The following is a 26,064-nucleotide window of genomic DNA, read 5'->3' as shown; positions in this document are numbered from 1 at the left end:
TTCTGGACCCTCCACCCCTATGTGTTTTTTTTAATTTTTTTCCCCAAACTTCTGGTGGCCTCTTCTGTTTCCTTTGCTGGTTTTTATGCTGCCATGATCTACATTTATGGAAAGCAAGCTGCCATAAAGGTACAGTCGAGAAGATTCTGCCCTCGGCTCTCTTTTCCTCTCAATGTTCTCTTCCTAAGATCTGATTCTTCTTGTGGATAACTTCCAAACCTACACCTTTCTGCCTCATTTCTTTCCCAAGCCTGGGACCCACATTTCCAACTGTCTGGATCACTTTATCATAGGGCCCTCAAAATTATCATTCCCAAAGCAAGCTCATCTTCCGTTATCGTACTTGTATGCTTCTTTCTTCCTGGCTTCTTTGATTTCCCTCCCATTTTCATGACCATCCTCTGAGCTGACTGTGTTCAAAACTCTAGGTGGCCTCCCCTCTCCTTCCTCGCTGTCCTGCAGAGCCCTGGATGCCAGTGATATCTCGACATTCAGTCAGTCTGGTCCTCCCAGCCAGTCTCCTGCATGCTTTCCACGTGACTCTGGCCAAAGTTTCTCCTAAAACATGCAGCTGATCCTCCATGAAAACCGCGTGCACCCCACAGCCAATTCCGAGGGCCTCTTTGTACGACTGACTGCTTGCTGTCTCCCAGCTGGCTCGTAAGTGGAGTTTTGTATCCTGCAGAATCTACCAAGGCACTCTGTAGCAAAGCAGGCCTTCCACCCGTCTCGGGGAACCCAGCCTCTGCCAGTCACCTCAGGGCTGGCATTTGGGAGTCCTGACTGCATGCCAAAGGTTGTTAAGTGGCTTTCTCTGAACGCATTTGAACAGCTGAGTAAACTCTTCTTGCTTTCACAAGGAAAAGAACTCCTAAAGTTATTAGAACTCACCAAACCAGTTTCTTTGTTTTTGAAGAAAGCAGGTAATGTGGCTTTGCCAGCAAGAAGCAGGCCTTGGGCATCCATCTCCTTCTCAGGTGTGTTTACTCAGGAGAAGGTGACATTTGGATAGGGGCAGGTGTGTTTGCTGAACTGAGCTTCAGCCTAATCATTCCGGAAAACTTCCTGAGACTTTCTCTGCCCTGTAATTTCCCCACTGTTGATGGAAGTATATTGCAGTCTCACGCAGGACTGCGAAGGGAAAGTCACACTCACTAGGTCACTTATGTACCGAATTCTGGGGAACTTTTGATACATATTATACTTTAGATCTCTTTCCATTAATGATAATCATTGAAAATATTACCATGGAATAAAATCTGGGCTTTAGTTAATGTAACGTACCAACGTTGTTTTCTTAGTTTTGCCGACTCTCCTATGGTGACATAAGATGTTAACGGGAAGAGGATGGGTGCAGACCATACAGAAACACTATTGTCTTGGCAACTCTTCTCTGGAATTATTTCCAAATAAAAAGTTTATTTTAAAAAATGATCAGCTTCCCCGCTTTCTCTGGGCAGTGCAGTATACTAAGCCCCTTCCAGACACTGTGCCATTTGCGTAACACCCTGCATGGGAGATGCCATCCACATTTCACCCAGGAGCAAATGCGGTTCAGCAAGGCCCATACCTACAGCTGAACACAGCCCCACGGCGGGGGTGTGACCTCGAATTCGGATCTTACCCATCCCCATCAACAGGAGCCAACCTGTGCTTCCTGTGTCACAGCAATGTGAGGAAAGGCATGGGTACACGTACATGCACTGAACACACACGCGCAGTTTGTCAGTCAGTAGCCAGGGTGAATCCTTTCTTAATAAACTTCCCTGTGATCCATTCTTCTCACTGAACAGATTTAGCCCAAGGGTTGCCTGTTCTGCATAGGCAATGATGGCCCATGTGTGTCCTCAGGGACAGAGCTGGCACTGATGCTCCATGCCCACCCCGGATGTGACACCCACACCTGTGAGAGGACCTGGCCCTCTGTGCCCTATGTGCCTACCTCCTCCTTTGAGAGTGCAAGTCCCCCATGGGCAAAGCCTGCCACACACACCTACTCATTCATTCATTCATTTATTCCTTCATGCATTGCTTATAACCAGTCTATGACATGCAAACCAAGGAATCATAGACTGTTAGGACTGTCAGAGGCACTGCAGGGTCGGCTGTTGCAGAAAAGGTATTCATCACGATCACCCCGAGAAGTACTTAAAACACACAGATTCCTGAGTCTCACTCTTAATAAAGCTCTGATTCAAGAGAGCTGGATAGGGCCTGGCAATCTGCCTTTTTCAAAGCCCCCTCCAGTTCCCAAGCCCAGTGACCCTGAGGCACCGCCAGGTTTGGGGTTTTGCTCCACAGATAAATCCTGTCTGGACATGGACAGTCTCTGCTGGGGCACCCCTGAGGTGAAGGAGCTCCTGACCTCACAAGGCAGACTCTCACTGCCACGCCGCATTTGGGCTTTGGAAATCCTTTTCTGTGTTCAGGCATTGCGCTTCTTTGCAAATTCACTCCATTCTTTCAATCTTGTCCTCTGGCTCCACTAAGAAGATGCGTATGCCCTTTCCCACAGGACCAGACTGCAGGTGCCTGATGGGAGCCAACATGCTTTCGGAAGTCTCTTCTCATCCAGTCATTTGGTTTTAATGGAACGCATTCTCACCCATTTCACACGTGAAAGCCGAGCGTGGTGTGGTGTTCTGCAAGAGTGCCGAACCTTGAATTTTGAAGGAGCCATCCTTTTCTAGGCTCTCGGCTCTTTTTAATGAGGCATTTTAGGGCAAATGTTCTTGACCTTGGCTACACTTTGGAACCACCTGGGAAGTTTAGAAACTACCAATGCATTGATTCTACTCCTCAGAGACTCTGATATAACGGGGCTGGGTTATATCAGGCTGCTCCAGGTGACTTCAACGAGGAGCCGACGTTGAGAGGTGCAGATCTAGAGAGACACTGGTTTCTCTCTGTGTTGGTCTATGGCTTATACTAAACTCATTCACACTCAGCCTTTTTCCCTTGGAATTCCTGCCACACCAGGTCCTCCTCATCATGTTCTTGAGTAATTGATTAACTGAACTTCACTGCAGCACTTTCCAATGATCCCTGACCAGTGTCATGTATTTGGTTTGGGTCTATTGTTGAAAGGCTACTGCAGGTCCCATTGACGGAGCTGCTTGCTGACTATCTGCTTTCTCTCTAGCTTTGAGAACTTTACATGCTTCTGGTGTCTTTCTGTAAAACATGGGTTACATTATGGATCTTAGAAAGATACTCTACTGAAAACCCTCTGGGAATCAAATTATATCAACTGCATTTTAAGCAACTCAATACTCTTTCACGGACAAGGTAAAGATTTATGGTCACAGAAGATCCATGTATATGGCATTTATTCCTAAAATGAGTCGTATCAGACAGCTCTCTGCATTTCTCTCTGGTGGCGCCCTCCAATGGGGGAGCCAGCCAAAGCCACCATGAAGGGCTTTCAGGGTACGGCAAACTGATGACATTTCCTATGTGTGGCCTCTCCAACCTTATTTAAATCAACTGCCACATGCACTGAGACTGCTATAGTGACGCCAGCTCAAGACGCCCCGAGCCTCCAGGAAGATTTGCCTAAGATGGTATTAACACATGTCTCGCTGGCCAGAGAATAAACTGTCAAATGGGTTCCCCAGAGTTGTAAGGTCTTTGACCCCATTATGAGAACATCATTCAACTTTGTATGAATGATGAGACACAGGCAGAACACACGTGAAAGGTTCTAGGTCAAGCTTGGGAAGGTAAAGTTACATTTGGTAGAATGTTTATTTTTATTTTAGAGACAGGGTCTTGCCCTGTCACCCAAGCTGGAGTGCAGTGGCGCAATCATAGCTCATTGCAGCCTTGAACTTCTGGGCTGAAGTGATTCTCCTGCCTCAGCCTCTCCAGTAGCTGGGACCACATGTTTGCATCACTATGCCTGGCTAATTAAATATTTTTTTTGCTGAGACGGGGTCTTGCTATGTTGCCCAGGCTGCTCTCAAACTCCTGGCCTCAAGTGATCCTCCTGCTTCGGCCTTCCAAAGTGCTGGCATGAGCCACTGTGCCTAGTGAAATTTTTATTTTTAATTTTGAGAAGTGACATTTCTCTTATATTCATAATACCAAGACTCTTGCTAACGTGGCATTTTCAATTTTTCCCATTTCCAGTGAGGCTGACTGTGTACCTATTATTTCTCCAATTCCGGCTGTGCTCTCCCCACTGGGGCCCCTCAGTAATGCCTGTCACCTCCTTCTCTCAAGGGAAGGAGGACTGCACATGAATTATCCTCCAGGTATAAAAAATGTACAAAGCCGGACATCACTTAGGGGGATCAGAGAGCTCCCGCTGCCCCAGCACACTGGCTTCACAACACAGAAAGCAGCTCCGCTTAGCTGTTAAATCGACGCTTGAATGCCACAGTCTGGGATCACCTGAGGCAGGACAACCGCACATAGGGCTCCTTCAGGCCTTACAGCCAATGAGGGCCCCTGAGGCCACTCCAAACCATTCTCACTGGTAGTGAGGATACAGCCCATAATGGGTTCTATTTCTGCCAAAAACCTTTTGCTGTTTTCTCCTGGCACTTTTCAAATGCATGTTTAGTAGACAATCAACTCCCCATGTGTCTCTCTCCATATAATTGTCTTTAAAAAACTGCCATAGGAATTGTCTACAAAACCTTCTATTTTAGGTAAAGGTGTAGCGGATTCTGCATGTGACAGTCCATAAAGCTTTTCCTGGTTTTTCGTACCTCCCTCTTCTCTCACATTAATGTTTCATTTGGTATTTAATGGGTAGGCTTAAGATAATTTTTAACAAATCTGCTATTGATGGACACTTAGGTCATTTCTATTATTTTAATTATTCATTGGATGTCTTTGTTCAAATGGCATTTCATATATTAAAATAGATCCTTATGATAATTCAAGGTAAGGTAAAAGTGTGTGTGTGTGTGTGTGTGTGCATGCACATACCACATAGATCTGTTTTACAAAGCATGTTTTAAACACTGGATAGAATACAGAAAACTGCACAAGGCATATATGTACTTCATAAAAGACTAAAGCAAGCACCAGTAAAATATTACCAGCACCCCTCAAAGCCTTCCTAAGCCCCCACTCTTTATAATCCCTAATGCCCCTCCAGAAGTAATTACTGTCTTTATTTTGTGATAATCATATAATCATTGTAAGAGAGGGAAAACAATCCATCTTGAAGAACTGCAAACCAAAGGAAAGAAACTGCAAATGAGATCTGAACGCATGTAGGATTTAACTGAAAACCATTTGAAGGCTGGCTTGTTGTAAGCCAGTTTCCTGCCTTTCATCTTTGTTCCTGCCTGCTGCTTACCAGGGACGACGTAAAAATAACACGAGCAAGAGGGAGGGAGGAATGTAGCTGGGAAGTAGAAATGTACTCACCACAGGGCAAGTCGTTGCTCAATTTCCTTGAGAAAATTGGTATGAAATTTGTGCAAAGGTTCAAAATTCGGGAATATGAGACTTTTCAGTGCTTCCGGCATGGCGTCCTCTTTGCTCACTGTGCTCTGAAACCACTGGAAGTAAGAAGACGATGCACTTACACGTGGAATGATCAATGACGAGTGTCTGCAGTTTTCTCCAGAGTCACCTGCAGCCAAATGCACTGGGAGGAGCCAGGGCTTTCCTGCGAGGTTCTTGGCATTTCAGGAACACGGGGCTGCCCAGGCCTTACTGCTTCCCCTTTCTTTCCTTAGACGGGGTAAGAAGCATCCATCTGACTATTACTGCTTTCTGCAGTTTGCTACCCATTGACTGTTTAAGCCAGGAGAAATCTCTTAAATGGGGAACTACTCGAATCAAAACCTCCATTCTGGCTGATCCACTGGATAACCACTAATTTATGACCACTGAGTATTCTGTGCTTCATTCCTTTAAGAACTTCCATCTCTGTTCCTTTGTTAAAACGCTGGGCATGAAGGTGACCAAACCTGGGAATAAAGCCATGGCCTTCATACAAAGTCACTCCTGTCGTTGAGGTGAGCTTGGTTCACAATGCTTAGTGAGCACCTGTCAAGGGCCTAACACAATCCACAGCCCAGAGGAACAGAAACTCAGTGATCCCAACTTCCCTCCCAATTGGCTAGTGCTTTCCCAGAATCCAGGGATCAGGAAGACATCTGCAATGCCCTGGATTTGTTTTCAAGGCTGAGCAGGACTGACTAAAATAATAAAAGGCAGTCTTCTGGCAGATTTTGCTGACAAGGCTCAATTTATTATCAAAGATAAAATGAATCTCCTGTTCACCTCCGAGGTCTCCCGTGAACAAAAATCAGCAGTTATACTTGGCAGTGGGCAAAACATGACATGTTCTGGACTGGTGCACACAGATGGTAAATTGTTTAATTTTCTCTGCCTTAGGAACTTCCTTCTTTTGTACTTGAAAATCATCATTATGAAAAATGTTATAGCATATATTCCCAATATACTATTAGCATTTAATTTCTATACCCTACGACCACAATCCTTTCAACTGAAGTCAGGGAATCCAACATTTAATTAGCTCCAGCCTCCCCTGTACAGCTGAGTATTAGCTGAGATAAATCATGTAATCGAATGCTTTTGGGGAAATACTGCACGTACCGAAGTGATAACTTCGAGATCCTTCAGATATGTTCGCTCGGTGGTAGACACTTCCTTAGCGATGAAGTACGCTTTATCAGTTGGGAATCTCTGCAAAACCCAGCAAAAGAAACAAAGTGCAATAATCATTTCTGAGTATACGTCTCGGAGAATGTCCTCATTAAAGTGATATGTTACTAACTTGTGATCTTTTGTTAGCTGGCGTCAATAAGAAATAAAATTCTTATTCTCCTTTTTGGGTTAGGAGAATAAATAAGAATGTATTCTCCTTTTTGTGTTAAGAGAATAAATACGAATTACTCTCCTTTTCATGCAAGGAGCTAGGCTAAGATAATGGATTTCCATGATGAGAATATAGTCTAGGAAGGTTTCCTTCCAGGTAAAAATTACCATCAGCATAAGGACTCAAATTAGGCAAAGGAAATACATAAAAAAAGGAACTGTCTCGTCCTATGTCCGTTAGTGGAGTTGGTGTTCATGACATAGAAGTTGCATTGTGGGAACTCATGGTAGCTGGGTCTAAAGGGACAGGGGTGAGATCAGCTGGTGGCAGCATCATCGGCCTGAACTCCCTTGGCGGCTGTCAGTCAGGTGGGCAGCCAGCCCCACCGTGGAGCAGGCCGGCCATCCAGCCTTGCTTTCTCTACAAACAATAAGCGCAAGGAGGTCGCCTGTTGTCCACCATTTTGCCCACTTCTCACAGGAGTCCACCTGACTCCACTGCTGGGTGTACACACAACAGACTTCAAAGCAGAGACTCAAACAAATACCTGGACACTCATGTTCACAGCAGCCAAAGGGTAGGAACTGCATGACTGTCCATTAACAGAGGAATAGATAACAAAGTGTGGTTTATACACACAGCGGGACATCACTGACCCCTGAAATGGCAGGCAATCCTGTACAGGCATGCTACATATGGATGATCCATGAAGACAGAATGCTAAGTGAAATAAGCCGGTCACAAAACGGCAAATACTGGATGATTCTGCTTATGTGAGGTACCTAGAGTAGGCAAATTCATAGAGACAGAAAGTAGAACGAGGGGGCCAGGGGCTGGCAGGAGAGGGAAGGAGGAGTTAGTGACGAATGGATGTAGTCTCTGTTTGGGAAAATAAGTTCCGGAGATGCATGGTAGGGACAGTGGCACAACAACATGAATGTACCTAATGCCACCAAGCTGTACACTTGAAAATGGCTCACATGGTACCTTTGCTCTTAGGTATATTTTAGTACAGTTTTTAAAATTCACACAAACACACGTGCACACACAGCCACACGTGCGCTTGAGCCCTCAGCCCTGTACCTTCCTCCGGCCCTCATCCTCATCGTCCGTCCGGGGGCAGGCCTGGTCATTCAGCAGCGGGCTGATCAAGGGAGAGGCCTGCTTGGTGTCAGGGCTCAGGTTGGGAGACAAGGTCACATTGGCAGGGGCCACTCCCCGCTGCGAGTTCACAGACAGCTCGGAAAGGTGAGGGCTGCCAGTCAAGGAGCCTGTTTGGGGATGAGAAGTTTTAAAGGAAAAAAAAAAAAAAAAGTAATTTTTTTTCTGGGACCTGATTTCTATTCACTACTTTCACCTTTTTCAAATCGTAAGAACTTTGACTACCCCCCATGGCAAACCTAAAGCGATTCTTTATTTTCTAGTTTTTTTTCCTAAGTCAAAGCTGCCTTAATAAAGATACTAAAGTATGAATAATTCAATGGAGCCTCCATTATGTAATTAATGATAAGATAGAGAACTCTGCTTAGATAGCAATTAAAATAGCTTAAAAGCATAGTGTATCCCAAAATAGGAATTTCATCTCCCAACTACTGCTTATTTCTAAGAATTACTCAAGAAAGACACAGTGTCTATGTCACAATGAGACGTGGGGAAATGATTAGAAAATAGAACTATACTAACAGGCATCTAAGCAACTGGTGTACTTAGGACACACTACGTCCCGTAACAATGGGTCACAGCTAACAGAAAGGTCAAGCAACTAACTCCCCATTCTACAAAGAACAGAAGCAAGCTTGTTATACCTGGTGATGTCATTCCATGTCTCTCACTGTTTGGGACAGAAACACTAGCATCACATTACAGGCATATGTGATCACTTCAACATGCAAAACCAGACGTCATTATATTATCACAATTTCCCTTTATGAGATAAAAGTGACAGGGCACCATGAGTCCTTGAGAAAGGATACCATAGTAATATGAAAATGTGGCCAGGCGCAGTGGCTCGCTCCTGTAATCCCAGCACTTTGGGAGGCTGAGGCAGGCGGATTGCCTGAGGTCAGGAGTTTGAGACCAGTCTGGCCAACATGGTGAAACCCCATCTCTACCAAAAATACAAAAACATTAGCTGGGCATGGTGGCGGGTGCCTGCAATCCCAGCTACTTGGGAGGCTGAGGCAGGGGAATTGCTTGAACCAGGGAGGTGAAGGTTGTGGTGAACTGAGATCGCGCCACTGCACTCCAGCCTGGGTGACAAAGCGAGACTCTGTCTCAAAAAAAAAAAAAAAAAAAAAAAAAGCATATATTACCCGCTATGAGTCAGCCAAGGGAGATGATATATATAGGACGCTCTTTGCCAATATACTTTTGCAAATATCTGTATATCAACCCACCAAAGCTACATGGGATGTTTCAGAATATACTTCTAACCTAAGTGTTTTTGCCTAACACTTATATTTATACTAGCAAAGCAGATTTGCTAAAGCTAATATGAGGTAAGCAAAGTTAAAATAAACTGCAGTCCTGTCTACTACCACGATAAGGGAAGACAAAGTCAGCGCTTTCTCAATTTCTCAGTCTACAGTTTCAGGCTCGCTGCTACTCGGTATGCTGAAGATCTCTAAGGGAAAAGGTGGAGGGCGGTTTTCTGGGAGCACCCCCATTTTCCTGTCATCTTTCTCACCCTCTGGAGTCGTGCATGTGCACTCTGGAATTACAAGATACAACAGCCTACCTAGAATGGGGCTGATGAAGTAAGGGCGGTGAATTGGATCCCAGCATAAATGAACCCTGGAGAAACCCCCACCAGCCCCCACCCTTGGTGCCAGGTTGAGCAGTCAGCGGCACCGCCGACACAGTGGAGGAAGATCCACTGTACCTGGAGAATGGCAAAAGGCAGACATCCTGCCCACGGACTACTGGTTAGTGCAATGATCCCTGGATAACAAGATTAGAAAATGCGAGGAAAAGGCAGATTCAGTAAGCTCGAATTTTTAAAATCCCTCTGCTTTTAAATCCTCATGTTTTTAATATACCTCACTAACATGAAGCCTGTGTTAGACAAAGACCCCATCACCCGAAACACCACCAGACCCAGAAAACCCCGGAGAAAAAGGCCAGAAATTGCTTCACAAATGTCAATTTTATTGACACTAGTGCACAACTAAATACAATAATTGCAAAGGAAGTGGAACTTGTCAAACAGAAATGGTGACAATGAGTTAGAACTGCAGTTGTTTCAAGGTACTACACTATTCTTTTTAAAAAAAAAAAAATCACAAAAAGAAAAATGTTATCACTACAAATAGGAATTAGAAAAGAGAAATTCTGGCAGTCTGTCTAGAGGTTAAAACATTTCATGCATTTGTGAGTTGCTGTTGGAGAGTTGTTTTTTAGTTGTCCACCATAATCTGGCAACATTTGGGGCTTACCTTCAGCTCTCACACTGTGCGTGAGATCGGGTGAGGCAGTTATAAGTGAGAGCATGCTGGACCTTGACTTTGCAGTGACGTGGAACAGAAAAAGCATTCGCCTCATCATTGAAAGAGTTGGAGCCGAGAATAAAAGGTAGTTAGAAGGCTAGTGGGAAGGGGAGCGGAGGCAAGGAAATAGCAACTAGCAGGCCCTGGACAGCACCCGGCAACAGCGAGGAAATGAACTACCACTCGTGACAAGGGAAAAGTAGGGTGCGCACACTCCGATACAGCCACCTCCACTCCCAGAGGCCAACAGCAAGCACCCTTGCTGCACTGCACCTGGGAACACTTACATTTAGGGGACAGAGCAGTTGGAAGAAATGAGGTAACAGACTATGGTTCCACGAGAAAGCCTGCCCCGCCAAGAAGGCGTGCCACGGTTCAGAAGAATCCCCACTGTGCTACAGCGGAGACAGGACTCAGAAAACAGAGGGCTGGGTGGGAACTTCAGGGTCACCTGTGTACCTAAAGTAGGGAACAGCTCAGGATCAGCCCGCAGGCTGCTAGGGGAAGGCTTGCTGCATTTCACTCATGTAGCCTAAAGATGTCAGAAACAACTACTTAATATGTGCACTCTGCAGACTTGGAATGACAAAATTAGGGTGGTCAGTTGGCTTTTTCCCAAGACGCTACTCCAGCTTCGCTTATAGGGCTTAAGAAAGAAAGGGCGATGGGTGTGTTTAAACAGCAAGACCAATAAGCCAATAAATATCAAGCAGTCTGGTCTAGAAATCTATCAGCATTTTAAGGAAGGGAAAGGCCTGAAACTCTACAGTTCAGTTTTGCTAATTTGAGCTGCATCTGTGGAGAAGAGGCCCCTTCTCTCCTTGCAAGATAAACAATCCGAGGCTTTGAAAACGTATAGGTGACGTGGTCCAAACAAAATACTAACTCATTTACCTTTCGGCAATTAATGAAATATGCTGACAAGGGGGCAATTAGTAGAATTTGGCAGCTTGATGAGTAATTAAAATTCTCTTTTGACTTTGAGCCAGGGTGTGTGACAACAGTCTGTACAAACTGGTGTCCACACCAGCAGGTGTGAAGAGCTGTGTCTATAAAAAGCCAGTGTCCAAGGTCACAGAGTTATTAGAACTATGTGGAATCAATTTTCACTGAAGTAGTCCATTTTACAAAAAAGCAAACAAACATGTTTCTGTTGTTAGGTAAAATGAGCCCGGTTTGATTTATATGGCATTATAAAGCTTGTTTACACCTTGCAGTCTGTCACCTGCTTTGAAGGCACAGCCCCGGGCAACGGGGAGAGGAAACTGTGACTGACATTCATTGCTACTCCATGAAATTATCAATGCCTTGGTATTTCTAACACTTCTCCCTTTATGACAAATTAATGCAAAGTAATTTCTTTCATTAGGGAGCTCAAGGTAAATAATTTGGGGGGACCCTAAGAGGAAGCACCTGCTATTAAGGCAATAGGTGGAAAGAAGTTTAAAGAGATTAGAAAAAAGATCAGTCACACACTGAAAGCCTGGAGGCTTCGAATGTTTCCAAAATTATTTTTCCTATTTCCTGAAATTGCCCTGCAATTTCTTAGGCATTCAGTTAGATGTCAGGTTGGTAGCTCTCAAATCCTTCACCTCTTCCCCGCGATTTCAAGACCCCTCCCGCCACCCTGCCATTCATCTAGAAGAGGTTTGAGTTTATGCTGCCCCCCTTGGACTGAAAACGCCTCCAGTCATACAGCTCTCAAGGGAGGCATTTCTAGTAATTGCTTTATAAAATCCTTTCAAACGTACACGTTCTCATGGCACAAACAATTATGGAACTTCAAATTAGCACTGCTATATTTATGGATTTCAATTTATCACCCAGCCCAGAAACTGCCTGCACTGCTCTCTCTCTGTAATTTAAAACACGCTCATCATTCTTCCCTCTTGGCCGTTCTGGGGAAGCTGGGTTTGTAGCATCTTGATCAGCTCTTCGGCAGAGCTGCTGAAAGGCAGTGGGAGGAGACTTTTATCATCAATGAGCCAAAGCCAGGCCTTTCTTCCCGCTTTGGGATTGGGCACAAGCTGCCTGTTAACCATGTACCCATATTCAAGGCTTCAACACAAACTCACACAATTCTGGGAAGAGAAAAACATTTCTAATCTATTTTTCAAGTGATAAAAATGGCATTTCTAGTACTTAACTGTACCTGTCCTGTTTTTCAAATTGGTCTCCAGTTTTTAACTACATAGGTATTATTTTTTCCTGTAAAGGGGGAAACTAGAAAAACTGACAATTAAAAAACAGTAATCCAAGATATGTTTATTAAATAGCTAATATTTGAGAGAATACTGACAAAAATGAGACTATTGATTACATTCTCAATTTTTTTTCCAAAATTTTAAAGTGCAATTATAAAAAAGTTTCTATGCTTTTTCTTCAATATTCCCCCAAATAAAATTATTTATTTTGCAATCTTCTGGGTGCCACTTATCTACCATAATTTGTCTTCTTTTATTCTGTTCTAAAATATAGGAGATTTTATCTCTATGTGCCCAGAATATGCTCAAAAGGCCCAAGCAGGAAATATATTAGAGATGTAGGTTTTCATCTATTCTTTTGAAAGGCTCTATTTAAATCCATATGCTCTAAGAGGATACAATGAAGCCTCTCTAGCGATTATCCCATTTGAAAGCCAGTTATCAAGAAAAGGGCAGTATTATGCTGAATAATAGGTAGCTTCCTGAACAGGCAGGACTCACTAGCGTCTGATATCTAAGTTGGGGCCCCGCTCAGTGGAATACGCAAAGCTGGCGGTATTTTATAGAAATTACAAAGTTCCACAAGAAAAGCCAGGTTATAGGATTACCCATGTTAGCAGTGTGTTCCTCTTCTTGATACCTGAGGTTGTTGAGGGTAATGTATGTGTGCTTCTTAGACCTAGTTCCTTTAAGGAAAGTTTCACAAGCAGCTAAGCATCAGCTTCACAGTTCATCATCAAGCAATTCAGAAAAGCAATAGCAATGCAACTTGCAGAAAAAGAATTGAAATGCACTAATGGAAAAATGAATGTGCTACCCTGTTCTTACTTAGGAGGAAAAGACATAGGAGAATGCTGCTTTGTTTGAACACAGTGGTGGTGATGGTGGTGGTAATGGTAGTAGTAGTGGTGGTGGTGGTGGTGGTGGAGGCAGTGTTTGGGTTGGGAACATGGTGCTTCGTACCAATGAAAAATACCATCTTGTACTCAGGACAAAGCTTCAGCCATCAGTGGGAAACAACAGTTACAATGGACAGTTTTAACAGCATGATACCTGTTAGGACAAGTAAAAGCCCCTTCAGTTTAGATCAACAAGAGATATTAATACCGTGCATACACTGTGACATGAGCTTGGCCTTCCATGCTCAAAGAACCACCAAGCTCATTGTTACTGGAGAAGCCAGCATTCTTCCCAATGGTATGAGTCCATGCTTTATTGACGTACTGCATTCTTCCGCCATCGAGAGAAGAAGAAACCAGACAGCATCTGTGAGAACTTACATGTTGGGTGCCCATTAAAATGAAAAACAGCTCATTGCCCATCAGAAGCTAACTGGGACCAAGTCAGGTGAGGCCTTCTCTACATTCCCACCTACTTCCCCACCCAGCAACACACACACGTATCTACATATCTATAAGCTAAATTCTCTTATAGATATGACACAGGTAAAGGTTTCTATCCCCATTTAAATAGATGTTTCCATTCAAAACACAAAGGCAAATCCATGGTCAGCTGTCTAGGCTCTCCATGCAAGCTACAGTCACAGATGCGCTCTGTTTCAGTGAGACCTCTCCTCTAGCTACAGTGATCCTGCTCACCTCCAAGGGCCCCCCTTCTCCCATGCACTGCCCAAAGTATAAAGTGCAGGCCTTGTTAGAAGAGCAAAGTTCACCTCTTGTTTTCCCATTTTAGTGAAATACGGCACCACCCAGGATGATCACTTAGGACGCTTCCACATGAAAGCTTGCAGTTTGGGGAATAGGATCACTGTATTCTAGAGGAAAGAGGTATTCCAAGTACAAATTGGTATTCAGCAGTGTTAAAAAAAAAAAAAAAAAGGACATCAGACAGTGCTCCAACAGTGCAGGAACAGAAGCTACACCATGCTTTGAGGGTAAAGACGGAACGCTGAAAACAAAGCCTTTTCTCCTAGATAGGTACATGCTGACAAGACACTGCATACAATGGAACAACGGAAAATGTTTTCCCAAACTGATTAAACAAATGACAAAAATGAGAATGAAGTCCCCAGCCTTTTCTATTTCAAATTAATTTGGTGTATTAGAAATTTTAAACAAAACATATTATCTACAGTATTAAATATACACACAGAGAGAACAGAGGGGAATTTGATTAATAATATAGGCCAAGCTGGTGAGGTTTGGTTAGTTAGGTTTTCACAGCAACCTTAGGAGGCAGAAACGTGAGTAAGGGTAAGGGATTTATCCATCAGCCATTCTTGGTGCTTCTGGAGCGAGCAGCCAGTGTGCGTCCTTAACTAAGGAAGACCTATCTTCGGTCTTTCTATAAATCACTGCAGGGAAAGTGACAAATGCTTTACTTCCTACAAAGAAACTTTGAGGCCCAGAAAAAAAAAGGTGTTGTTAGCTTGGTTTCAAGAGTCAGAAAAGGACATCTGTGAGTAATAACAGACTGGTCACCATGCCACTGCAGGCTCCTAAGTGACCCTTCCATCATTTCCCACTTTAAGGCCAGCTATCAATCCTGATTCATAATAAAGCGGACTCACTCCCTCACAATCCCCACACCACTACCGCCTCCACATCTCACTCAAAAGTGGAGTCAATCACTGTCTGATGCTTTTTACTCCACACACACACACACCTGCCCGGTGGTCCTCGCTCGCTCTTTAGCGTCCTTGGTCTGTGTGCTTTTCCATGTTGCAGTGATTTCTAACTACTCCTCACTCCTCAACATTCTGCAGTTGCTGCACCTGGCCCCAGCAGCACACTCAAGTATCTCACAGCACGATTTTCCATGACCGCATTGGTGGTGCCGGCCCTGTAGAGTTAACCTTTTAGACTGGCTGCAACTACTCATGGAGATCAGATATCCCGCGGCAACAGTTGATTTTTAATCCTCCCTACTTTCAAACAGAAAGCCACTCCAAGACAAATCAGAGTAACCTGATCTGGAGACCACATGAAGATGCAAATGCACTGCCTCCACTCCAAGTAACACTCCAACACCGGGTGCCGGGAAGATGCTGGAAGGCTTGGTTTCGAGGCTACCATGCTGTGATGTCCGTGTCGAGTGGCCAATCCACACCAAAAAGATCCTGAACAAATCACAGTCTATTCAATGTTTAAAGCTTTCAGGAAAAGAAGATTTTCTAATTCTTCCCTAGTGTCTACCAAGGTGTTTAATTGCTTTCACTAGGGGTTAAAAAAAAAAAGTTCCTCCTGCTTGAGGTTTTGTCTTTTTTTTTTTTTTTTTTTTTGAAGTGGTGTGCTATTTATTTTATGAAGCGAGAACTTTTTTCAAAACAAGACGCTATCTCCCCTCCTCTCAAACACACATATGGCACAATAAATCAGCATTTACCATTTCTGTTCATGGTGAAATGCTTGGAAATCTCTCTCTAGGTTACTGTAGGAAATGACAAAGTTGCCCTTTTCAAGGATATATCCAAACAGCTAGCACCAGGCCACTTTTGATGTTTGATGTCTACAACTCCAGGCCAAATCATCATAGAGATTGTGTGCGTGTGCGTGTGTGTGTGTGTGTGTGTGTGTGTGTGTGTGTGCTTTTTGTCATTATTTTTTAATAGAAAGAAAACTGCTATATTAAGTGTCACGTTAATTTTGGCCTAAAAGTCACAGCTTCATTTTAAATCCCAACAGCTGGGAGAGGTGTGCACGTGTGCTCACTACAGACACCATTTTTACTAAGTTTCACTCGATTAAACAGAAACAGATGGAATAAAACAAGGAAAAAAAACTAGTACCAGTAAATTCTTTAATGTTGTTAGAGTAAATGTCTTTATGCTGCTCACAGAAGTTCATTCAATGGTACCTTTCTCTCCATATGCTCTTACGGGCTTGGCTAACAGAGAGCCAATAGCCAATATAAAACTCACCAGAGAGCTACTATTTTAAGCGGAAATGGTAGCAACGGATTATTTTTAAATGGCCACCTCTTTAAATTTATGACTGAGGTTGTAATTTTTTGAATTTTTGTAATCACACCTTGAAGATGACTTTGAGCAGTAAGATATAAATAACTCCCACATGCTTAGCGTTCCAATAATGGAACAGTAGGCATACATGACTAGGGTTCAAAGAAACTTGCTCTGTTACAGGGATTACCTAGAAAGACTCTTCTGCAGTTCAATTTGTAAAATTTAGTAGCAACAGAACAGACTCATACCATCAAACTAGAGGAAGGCCAGTCTTAGAACTAAGCCCATGACCATCAGAGGAGAAATGTTTATAGACCATAAAAGAGAAAGTCCAGAGAAAAAAAGTCTTTCTGGAGAATGTTAACTCTAAGAGCTCTTAAAATTCTAGCTAATCAGAATAAGGTCCCAGGCAAAGAGAAGGGATCCAGATAGAAGCAAATAAAACCACATAAACCTGACAGTTAAGGGAACCCAGATTTGTTCATTTAAGGCTGGGTCTGCCTGTAACCCAATTACTCACTAACAGCTACAGTTTCACCAAAGTCATTCTGTGCTGAAATATGGAATAATGCTTTAAGTAGAAACAGTGGAGTGAAAGCATGTGAATAGTGATAACAGGTATGAAACAGAGAGCTGTGTGCACACTCACGGCGGTTTCAACAACATTTAAAATGACAGATTAATATTTACATTGTTTCTTCCTTTAGAAATTGCTTGAAAACAAAACCAAATTTTTTGTTTTTGGAACCAAATTCCAGGGCTAATAACCAAAGTTGAGTTTCTGATGCACATTCAGAGCCGACTGGATTTTGTATATTTGGTGGAAATTTTGAGAGGCTCGTGCTGTGTTTTAGTTTCTCAGGCCTCGCTTTTTTCAGCATTGCTTGGCTTGAATCTTCAAGTAAGTTCTTGAGAATAAAATCAGAATTACTTACATTTTAAGTGCAGGCCACACGGCACAATTGGGGGAGATAAATCAGAAATTCCCAAATATGAATCACACATGCAGGGAAGAATCTGGCCCACAGACTTCCTCTAATTAAACGCCTATCTAATAAAATATTGTCAATGGCATACAGATGACTGTTAAAAGAGCTGAAGCCATTTATTTTGAGTTCTGGAGCTCATTAAATGCATTTCTTCATGCTAAAGGAATTTCTTGCATTTTTATTTTGCCCTTAACAAGCGGCAGCAAAGGCAACCACAAAAGGGTCTAAAATTTACATATTTTGAAATAATATCCAACAAAAGATATTAGCACAAGGAGGCCCCGGAGTAGCCAAGAGTGGCTTTAAGATTTGTGTTTATATAGGGCTTGTCTTCCACTCACGGTCTTAAGACAGCATGTCACAGAGCAGCTAGTGAGTGGCTGGTATCTGAAGGCCTGGGTCCCCTGTTGAGTCAGGTGACCCCCTACACTAGCTATTGTCCTAGAAAGGTTGGTTGAGAGGTCTCAGGAAACCCTTTGGAAATCTGAATGCATTCAGAAGTCTCTAATATCTGCTACCTAGTATCACACCCAACCCTACCTCTGGCCTTCCTCCACTCTTAGTTCAACTTCATGCACACGCATGCCCTTCTTAAGCTAGAATGAGATCTGCAGGCTGGGTAAAGACCTGGGGGACTGGAGTCTCCCCAAAGTCAGAAGGCTTGGAGGGTGGCAGGGTAGATGCTGCTGGCTTTTCCTGACTGGGCTCTTCACAGTGACACTGGGGAGACCACATCACCTCAGCAAACGTGCTCCACCAGGCTCAAAGAATGTATAAACGGACTCTTTGGTCAATGTTATGGAATCTTTATTAGCATAGGACAAGCTCCTCTTGAGGCAAGTAGTGACTATTTGCAGCACATCAGGATGTATGATAAACAGCCTTTAAACAAACTATAAGCACCATTAATTACACCAGGATTGCTGCTTTTGTAAATACTGGCCAAGAAGCAGAAATTGAGTTGCTTGCCTGGTACAAAGCCAATGAGGGAGAAACTCTATGAGCAACTCTTAAAGTGAAAAATCTCATCAATACAGAACTGAGTATACTGCCATTGATCAACTGCTCTTAAAATACTTAGATAAAAATCACTGCTGTAGGAAAAAGCAACACAAAATAATGATTGAAGCGTGTTTTGCTCTGGGATGCTTACATTTGACGATTCCTGTCACAGGCTGTGTAAGTTCATACCTAGGGCTCAATCGTATTTCATTATCAGACTGCTGTATAATTAGAGGGAAAAAGAAAATTCATTTGAACAAACCACCTTCACAGATAAACCACGGGATTCCACACTTGGTTCTGTTTAACTCACACTTCACTAAACACTCATATGGCAAATTGACATTTTTCCTATGTCTGAACAGATTATGCAAAAATGTGTTATAACTGCAAAACCCTCACAATATAAAAAGAAGTAGTTCTTCCCACCTATTATGGCCTGTAATTGCCTAAGTCTACTTGGATCACTAGTCTCCACATCTGATTTGAATTAATTCATATAAGACTCTCCAAAATTAAAATACTGAATCAAAAAACTCCTATTGCACCAAGATATCACAAAGACTAAAAAAGTGAAGCCTAGAGACGAGGTTACAGTTTCAGCTTTGTCATGCAATAGCTGTATTACTTATGCAGAGTCACTTAACTTTTTCAGAACAAGAAATGAAGGTTTGCCCAGATGTACCTCTGAGCTCCCTTCCAGTTTAGAAATTCTGTGATTCTGTTAAATATATAAATTTAAAGCAAGACGTAAATAGACTACTTCAATGAACAACTCTCAAACGATCCAACAATCCAGCTTGATTCAATCAGGCACTGAATCAAATGATTAGGAAAACAAAACAAAAAAAGTCTGTATAAAAACGGATTAAGTGTCCAGACTCTTTAAAACCGACTTCTGGACATTCATGTGGACAGATATCATTTGTCAATGAGATGAGCCGATACTCCTCCATTTTCTATGCTGCTGCCAAATTCTACTCAGTGTCCTAAGCATGCTTGGTTCTTCCCTTATGATCAGGTCACGTGATGCGCCCAGTGATGCCCTGGTATGGTGACACATCAGGGAGCTATCCTTGTTAGGACTCTTTTCAATAATTTTGTAGTTATTCAGGATCTAAACATTTTATTCTACAGTTTATCCTTTTTTTTTTTTTTTTTTTTAAAAAAAAAAAAAAAAAAAAAAGTACCTAAGGCTGAAAAGTACAAATCACAGGCATCAAGAAAAAGCAGTTTGTTTGTGATATTTTTCTTATTCCGCAAGCAAGCCAAAAATGTAGCTAACACTTTTACTGTATTCCACTAGATTCGAGATGGCCTGGGTAAGAAGTGACCCTGGCTGTCCAGTTCAAACAGCTGGGAAGCCCAAGGAACACTCAAGACCAATGAGATCAAAATCCCTAGGGTCAGGGGTCCTGGAATCACTAATTTTTAAAATATCTCAGAAAATTGCAACGTGCAGCTAAGGCAGAGAAACTTCAAGTGAAAACCAGGCTCTTTAATCTGAAATACAGGAATGCTGGGTGAAAGGCAGTGACACTGGTGGGCAAGATTTAAAAAGAAGTCAATCTCTCTCTACTTACACTTTCTTTTTTCTGGCTCAGAGAAACATCCAAGTATCACTATTCCCAACCGAGGACACTGTTCACAAGAGTGTGAATGGTTAAGACTGTGTCTGTAAACCGACCAAGAGCAACCATGCTGGAAAAGAGTCCTTCTCTGCGCTGTACACAATTCAAAGGCAGGTATTTAGTTTGTTGACCTACTGGTGACAACGGTGCCTATTTCAAAGTGTTGCTCTTCCCTGCATCCCCACTCAATAGTATTTCAGTTTCACCGAGAGATTCTGAGAGGCAGAATTGTACTTCTTAAAACATTAACAATATGATCCACCAATGCAAACCTAAACCAAACCAGCAATCCCAAGTAGATTACAATTCATGAAGATGTGACAACTTTTCTAGTATTTCACAGGAAGCCTGGGAAGCAGAAATAACTCCCAATTCTTCCCGTTAAAATATTCATTATCCTTGACTAAAGATTTCACCAACATAATCTCAACTAGCTATCAATTTACATTTGGCCTTGAATAGTGCCAATTCCTCACTTCATGAGGCATGGACAAAGCAGCCCTCCTTTTAAAGAAGGGGAGAATGGGAAACCGATCCCTTTCCTGTAATCTCAAGGATGCTTCAGTTCAAACTCTCAACCAACAGGAGAGTGATCTGCATAATTGAACACACACAGAAAATTGCCATATAAATATAACACACTATACACATGATCGGATTCATAATAAAGTGTTTCTTCCTAGCCTTCAACCAGCAAAATAAACAAGCTCCTGGGAACTTGTCATTAGGACTTGCTGTTTATCTTGCCCACCTTTTCTGGAAAGCAAGCCACTTATGTGAAGTTTTGTTTTTCTTAAAGATTTTAGAAGTCAGGCAGACCCTTTCAAACATGTGCCTGTCCAAAACCTCCTCTAACAAATGTACACTACAAATGAATAAGTCACTAGAACAGATCACCTTTAGGGAAACCCTGGTCTCGTGACCCAAGGTAGCTCGGGCTGAAGACCTGCCTCCTGGCCTCCTCACTCATCCTCCTCCTGTGCCTCACTCAAACGCAGGCCACCCAAGAACCCCCGGCTTCTCAGCAGGGACGGGGAACGCAGCACTGCGGGGTTACCAAACATGAGGGGCTGGCTCCCGGAGATCAGCATCTCAGAGTCTGACTCACTGGACTCAGTCCCACTGCTGGTGGAGCCCTCGGTCACCTGCAGGGGTGCCAGCTGCCCCGCCATGCCACTGGCACACACCGACTGCAGAGCAGGGACCTTGGAGGCTGCACCCATGGGGGGTGTGCCATTAGCCAGCCTTCTACCCTCGGGAGCAGCTGGGCTGACTTGCCCCCCCTTCCCACGGCCACCAAGCCCATCCATGGCCTCCGGGGTAAATGCCACCTGGCTAAGGATGAGTGGATCTGTCTCTGACTTATTATATCTACCAGGAAGATTCCGCAAGTATGGCCTTGGCGAGGTGGGGGAACAGTGTTCATAAGGAGGACCCTGGCCCGGGAGAGTGTCTTCTCCCATACTCCCCTCTCTATGGTCATGTCCATTTTCGGAAACATAGCCTTGAGACCCAGTTCTGTCCCAACTCATATTTGGACTTGAACTGCTGCTGCTGGGAGACAACGGGGTGGCCAGGGGGCTGTGACCAGCCGAGCCCTTGAACATTTCATCTATGAGAGAGCTATGCCTTGGGAGTCGAGGGCTCCCGCTCATATCAAAGGTTATGTCTGCTGAATCGTCATCAAGGAATTCTCTGGAAGGAGGCCGGGAGGACTTTGCAGAGTGCGGGGAAGCCCTACGCCCAGCCTCTCTTCGCCCCTCCTCCCTGGACAGCAGATAGACACCGCTGGTCAGATCACCCTCATAATTGTCATTTGTTTGGGACCGGGACCGGGATCGGGACGCTTGTTCTCTAAGAAGGTCGTATTCGCTATCTACGTCACTGCAGTCAATGAAAGGAATGGAAGTACTGCTGCCTCTGGCAGCCCGGGATGCTGGACCTGTGCTTGGCTGCGGGGGCTGAGGTTTACTCTGCTGGGTCCTATCCTTAACGACCTCCTCCTCTTCCTCCGTGGGCGCCGAGGCGGCTCCGTCCGCCTGCTTGTTACCCGCGGGGCTTCTCCTCGGCGCAGGGCTCGGGTGAGACCCCGGCTCCCCGGGGGAAAACTTCGGTTCTTTTCCTTGCTGGCAGCTCTGGCCCCCTGGAGATTCGGCACCTTCTCCAAAGGTAAGGCTGGCACTCTGCTGAGACTGGGTGGGGTGGGGAAAAAGGTGCGGAGATGGAGAAGGGGGAGGCTGTTATTCCAAGGCTGAAAACAGAAAAGGAGAGCCAGGGGCTCCGGGAAGAACACCCGGGGCCTCTGCGGTGGGAGAACTGCCCCAGAGCGCTCTGACCTAGCAGCAATCACTGAGGCACATCTGGGCGTGATCCAGAAGGTTCCTTCAGGGCGTGGCGGCTGACAGCACTGTTCCCGGCAACACAAGCCAGGCCCGGGCTCTGCTTTCCAGGACCCACCGACTCATGCCGGGGTTTGCCTTGCTTTTGTTTCTCGGAGGAGGAGACAGGATCTTACTCTGTCACCTAGGCTGGAGTGCAGTGGTGCAACCACAGCTCACAGCAGCCTCAACCTCTTGGGCTCAAGCAATCCCCCCAAGTAGCTGGGACCACAGTCCTGCGCCACCATGTCCGGCTAATTTTTAATGATTTTTTTGTAGAGACAACACTCCCTGTGTTGTCCAGGCTGGTCTTGAACTCCTGGGGTCAAGCGATCCTCCTACCTCAGCCTCCCAAGTGGTTTTGCAGTGGTCACAGGCATATGCCACCACACCCGGATAATTTTTAAATTTTTTAATAGAGACTGGGGACTCTCTATGTTGCCCGGGCTGGTTTTGAACTCCTGGGGTCAAGTGATCCTCCCACCTTGGCCTCCCAAAGTGCTGGGATTACAGGTGCCAGCCACCACGCCCTGTTCATGTTGGGCTTGTAAAGCTTCTACAGAACAAGACAGCCCTTCCAGCCCACAGGGGGTCTCCAGGGAAGGGTGGGCAGGCACATCAGGGACCCCTGAAGACAAGTTGACACAGTTATCAGAAAAACGACAAAGGACATGTTTGCTTATACTTCTCAGAGCAGCCTGGATGGGGAAAGGGGTTTTTTTGGATTCACACGATGAAACCTCCTTTATATTCTTCCCCAAGTTTCTTTTTCTCTTTTAGAGAAAGCCCTGAGAACTTACCCAGAGACCAACTCCAGGGAAAATGAGCTTTTGCCATCCTCAGAGCAACAGTGATAATGCCTCTTATTGCCAATTGTGGTCACTGCCCTGTAATACAAGCTCTGGGAACTCGCTGACCAGTTCTGTGCCAGCAAAGGCTTCTGGCCTTGGCACCAGGCCAGAGCTACACCCATTGGTTACAAAACGGGTCCCCATCTCTTCCCAAGTGGACCCATTTAGCTGGAGAGTCGGTCTCAGCTCTGCCCATTGCAGTGATGGTTCCGCCGCTGAGCTGAGTTCTCCGTGGCTTAGAGCACCACATGGGAGATGAGAAGGCAGCTGGAAACACAACACACTCCAGGGCCTCTGAGCCCAGGCTGCGGGCACATGGCACAAAGCCTATATCTGGTCAAAGCCAAGGCCCATAATCAGATTCTCATCTGCTAAAAACCCCAAAGGAAAGGACGGAAAACCAGAAAGCCCACTCTGAAGCCCAGGGCTCCGTGGAGGAAGCGCGGGGGAAAAGCAGTTATCACAGGACAGCGCCATCACTGACCTGCTCCGGCACTTCCGAATTCAGTTCTGTAGGCTGTGAAGCAAGGCTCCGGATAGAATGAATCTTGCTGTGCTTCCTGGGAAAAATCACACAAGATCATTAAAGTTAGGTGAGGTTTTTGTTTCTTTTTTTCTTGATTTTAAATGAAACAAAGGTCGTTTTGTTGGACGCATTAGTGCCTTCCTCAATAATGATGGTACCCAGAGCTGCCTTTACAAATGCTACTTGGAAACAGATACGCAGTCATCCTTTGATAGCGCTTGCGTGGTCCAAGGGTTACTTAAATCTTGGAGAAATTCTCAGAAGCCCTTGTTGTAGTTCCCATGGTGCAGCTGGTGAAGAAACATTTAGCAACTGAGCAGGACCTTTCTAGTTAAGGGGAAAGTCACAGAGGAGGGAGGACGTGGCTGCGCCCTCCCATGCTCTGAATGGCAAGCTATGGTCTGACAATACGAAATCAATTCATGTACTTTAGGTAATTATTTTCTGGATCAGTTCTGTAACAGAGGAAATTACCACTCATCCGCTCACTCTGTCAAAGTGGTAAGTTCAGAGGAAAAGGCCTGCCCTCAACAGTAGAAGGAACTGACTTTAACAGCATCTTGACACGTCTCTTTCATCTCTTCCCTCTCAGTCTGCCTCTTCCCCTTTTCCTTATCAAACAGGCACTGAAATGCTCAGGTCCTGAAATTCGTGAGACTGTGTAAATATAGATTCGATTCCCAGGCACATCCAGCTCTTCTTCAAAATACTCCAGGTTAGCACAGAAAAGCTCTAGAGATCCACATTCTGAATCAGAGAGAGAACTGGGCTATTTCTTACATGGTCTTCAAATACCAACCACTGACTGTCCAGGAAAATTATGGGATTCATCTCCAAAAAAAAAAAAACCTCCTGAACATGACATTTCTAGAGACAGGGCATGAGAAAGCACCACAGATTTGTGGTAGAAGGAAGATGCAGGGATGGCCACAGAAGCTGGTTTATTTCAGCAAAATCAAAACAAAACACTGAAATAATCTGGATGGTTCTCAACAGGGAATCAGAGAAATACAGTGTAGTATCTTCATACTACTGTATGGCCCTTAAAACAGATCTCAAAAAAAAGGTAGTATTAAAAAAGCAAGACGCAGAATTATATACGAGTACTCTTATGAATGAAAAGAACACACTCAGAGCAGTTCCTTTTTTTTGGCGGGGGGGACAGGATCTGGCTCTATGGCCCAGAACTGGAGGGCAGTGGCACAATCTTGGCTCACTGCAGCCTTGACCTCCCAGGCTCAAGCAATCCTACCTCAGCCTCCCAAGTAGCTGGGACTACAGGCATACGCCACCTCATCCAGCTAATTTTTTTTTTTTTTTTTTTTTTGGTAGAGATGAGGTTTTGTCATGTTACCCAGGCTGGTCTCAAACTCCTGAGCTCAAATGATCCACCCACTTCGGCATCCCACGGTGCTGGGATTACAGGCACGTGCCATTGTGCCCGGCCTCCAGAGCAGTTCTGCACACTCTTTGGGGATGTAGTAACATGCATACAGAAAGGAGCCTAAATTTGGCAGCTGCCTCTGGGGAGGGGAGAAGGGAGATCACCAGAGCTGGTGGTTCAAGGGGGTTTTACCATGTCTGTAACGAGAGCTGCAAATAAAAGAAGAAAAAACAACCCCAGAAACAAATGTGTCCAACTGTTAATGGCTGTTAATTCTAAGTAGTAGGAATCTGGGTGTTTGCTGACTTCCCTGTACTTTATTGTAATCTTTAAATGTATGAAAATGAAAAAAGTTTTTTAAAAACTCTACATGCACTAACTAGTTCTCGAGGCCCCATCCTTCGCTCCTTTACCCTCCTTGGCTTCTGCTGCTCCTCCTTGGAGCACTGGGCTCGGGAGCTGGCTGGCCGGAAGCTGCTTAGCAGCTATGAGACCTGGACTACTTATTTAACCTAACGGGGACTCAGTGTCTCCATCTTTGTAAAGGGAATGAAAGACCACTGACCTCACAGAGCTGAGGTGAAGACTCAATGAGTTCACACAGGCCCAGTGCTTGCAACAGCCTGGCACACACTAAGGGCTATAAGTGTTTGATAACAACAACAATAATAAATCCTGTTTCTGGCTGGCCACGGTGGCTCTTGCCTGTAATCCCAGCACTTTGGGAGGCCTAGGCGGGAAGATGGCTTGAGCCCAGGAGTTTGAGACCAGCTCTGGCAACACAGGCAGACCCCATCTCTACAAAAAATTAGCTGGGAGTGGTGGTGGGCACCTGTGGTCCCAGCTACTCAGGAGGCTGAGGTGGGAGGATTGATCGAGTCCCA

The 26,064-nt window shown here is 44.5% G+C and overlaps 1 protein-coding gene across 3 annotated transcripts in view; it reads right to left on the bottom strand.

Moving 5' to 3' along the window:
* FARP1 (FERM, ARH/RhoGEF and pleckstrin domain protein 1) overlaps positions 1 to 26,064 on the bottom strand; it is a 314,829-nt gene that overhangs the window by 30,764 nt on the left and 258,001 nt on the right. For all 3 annotated transcript variants that reach the window (XM_032151148.2, XM_032151146.2, XM_058438026.1), the window contains exons 12-16: positions 23,755 to 23,830; positions 21,984 to 22,233; positions 7,892 to 8,079; positions 6,586 to 6,675; positions 5,386 to 5,519 (exon numbers count right to left, since the gene is read on the bottom strand). In XM_032151148.2, coding sequence (XP_032007039.1) covers positions 5,386 to 5,519; positions 6,586 to 6,675; positions 7,892 to 8,079; positions 21,984 to 22,233; positions 23,755 to 23,830 — 738 coding nt within the window. The remainder of the gene's footprint in view (positions 1 to 5,385; positions 5,520 to 6,585; positions 6,676 to 7,891; positions 8,080 to 21,983; positions 22,234 to 23,754; positions 23,831 to 26,064) is intronic.

Source organism: Hylobates moloch, unplaced genomic scaffold (assembly GCF_009828535.3).
Source record: "Hylobates moloch isolate HMO894 unplaced genomic scaffold, HMol_V3 SCAFFOLD_4, whole genome shotgun sequence".
NCBI classification, from domain to species: Eukaryota; Metazoa; Chordata; class Mammalia; order Primates; family Hylobatidae; genus Hylobates; species Hylobates moloch.
The sequence above is the reverse complement of the archived record's forward strand: the minus strand, read 5'-3'. Positions and strand labels throughout refer to the sequence as shown.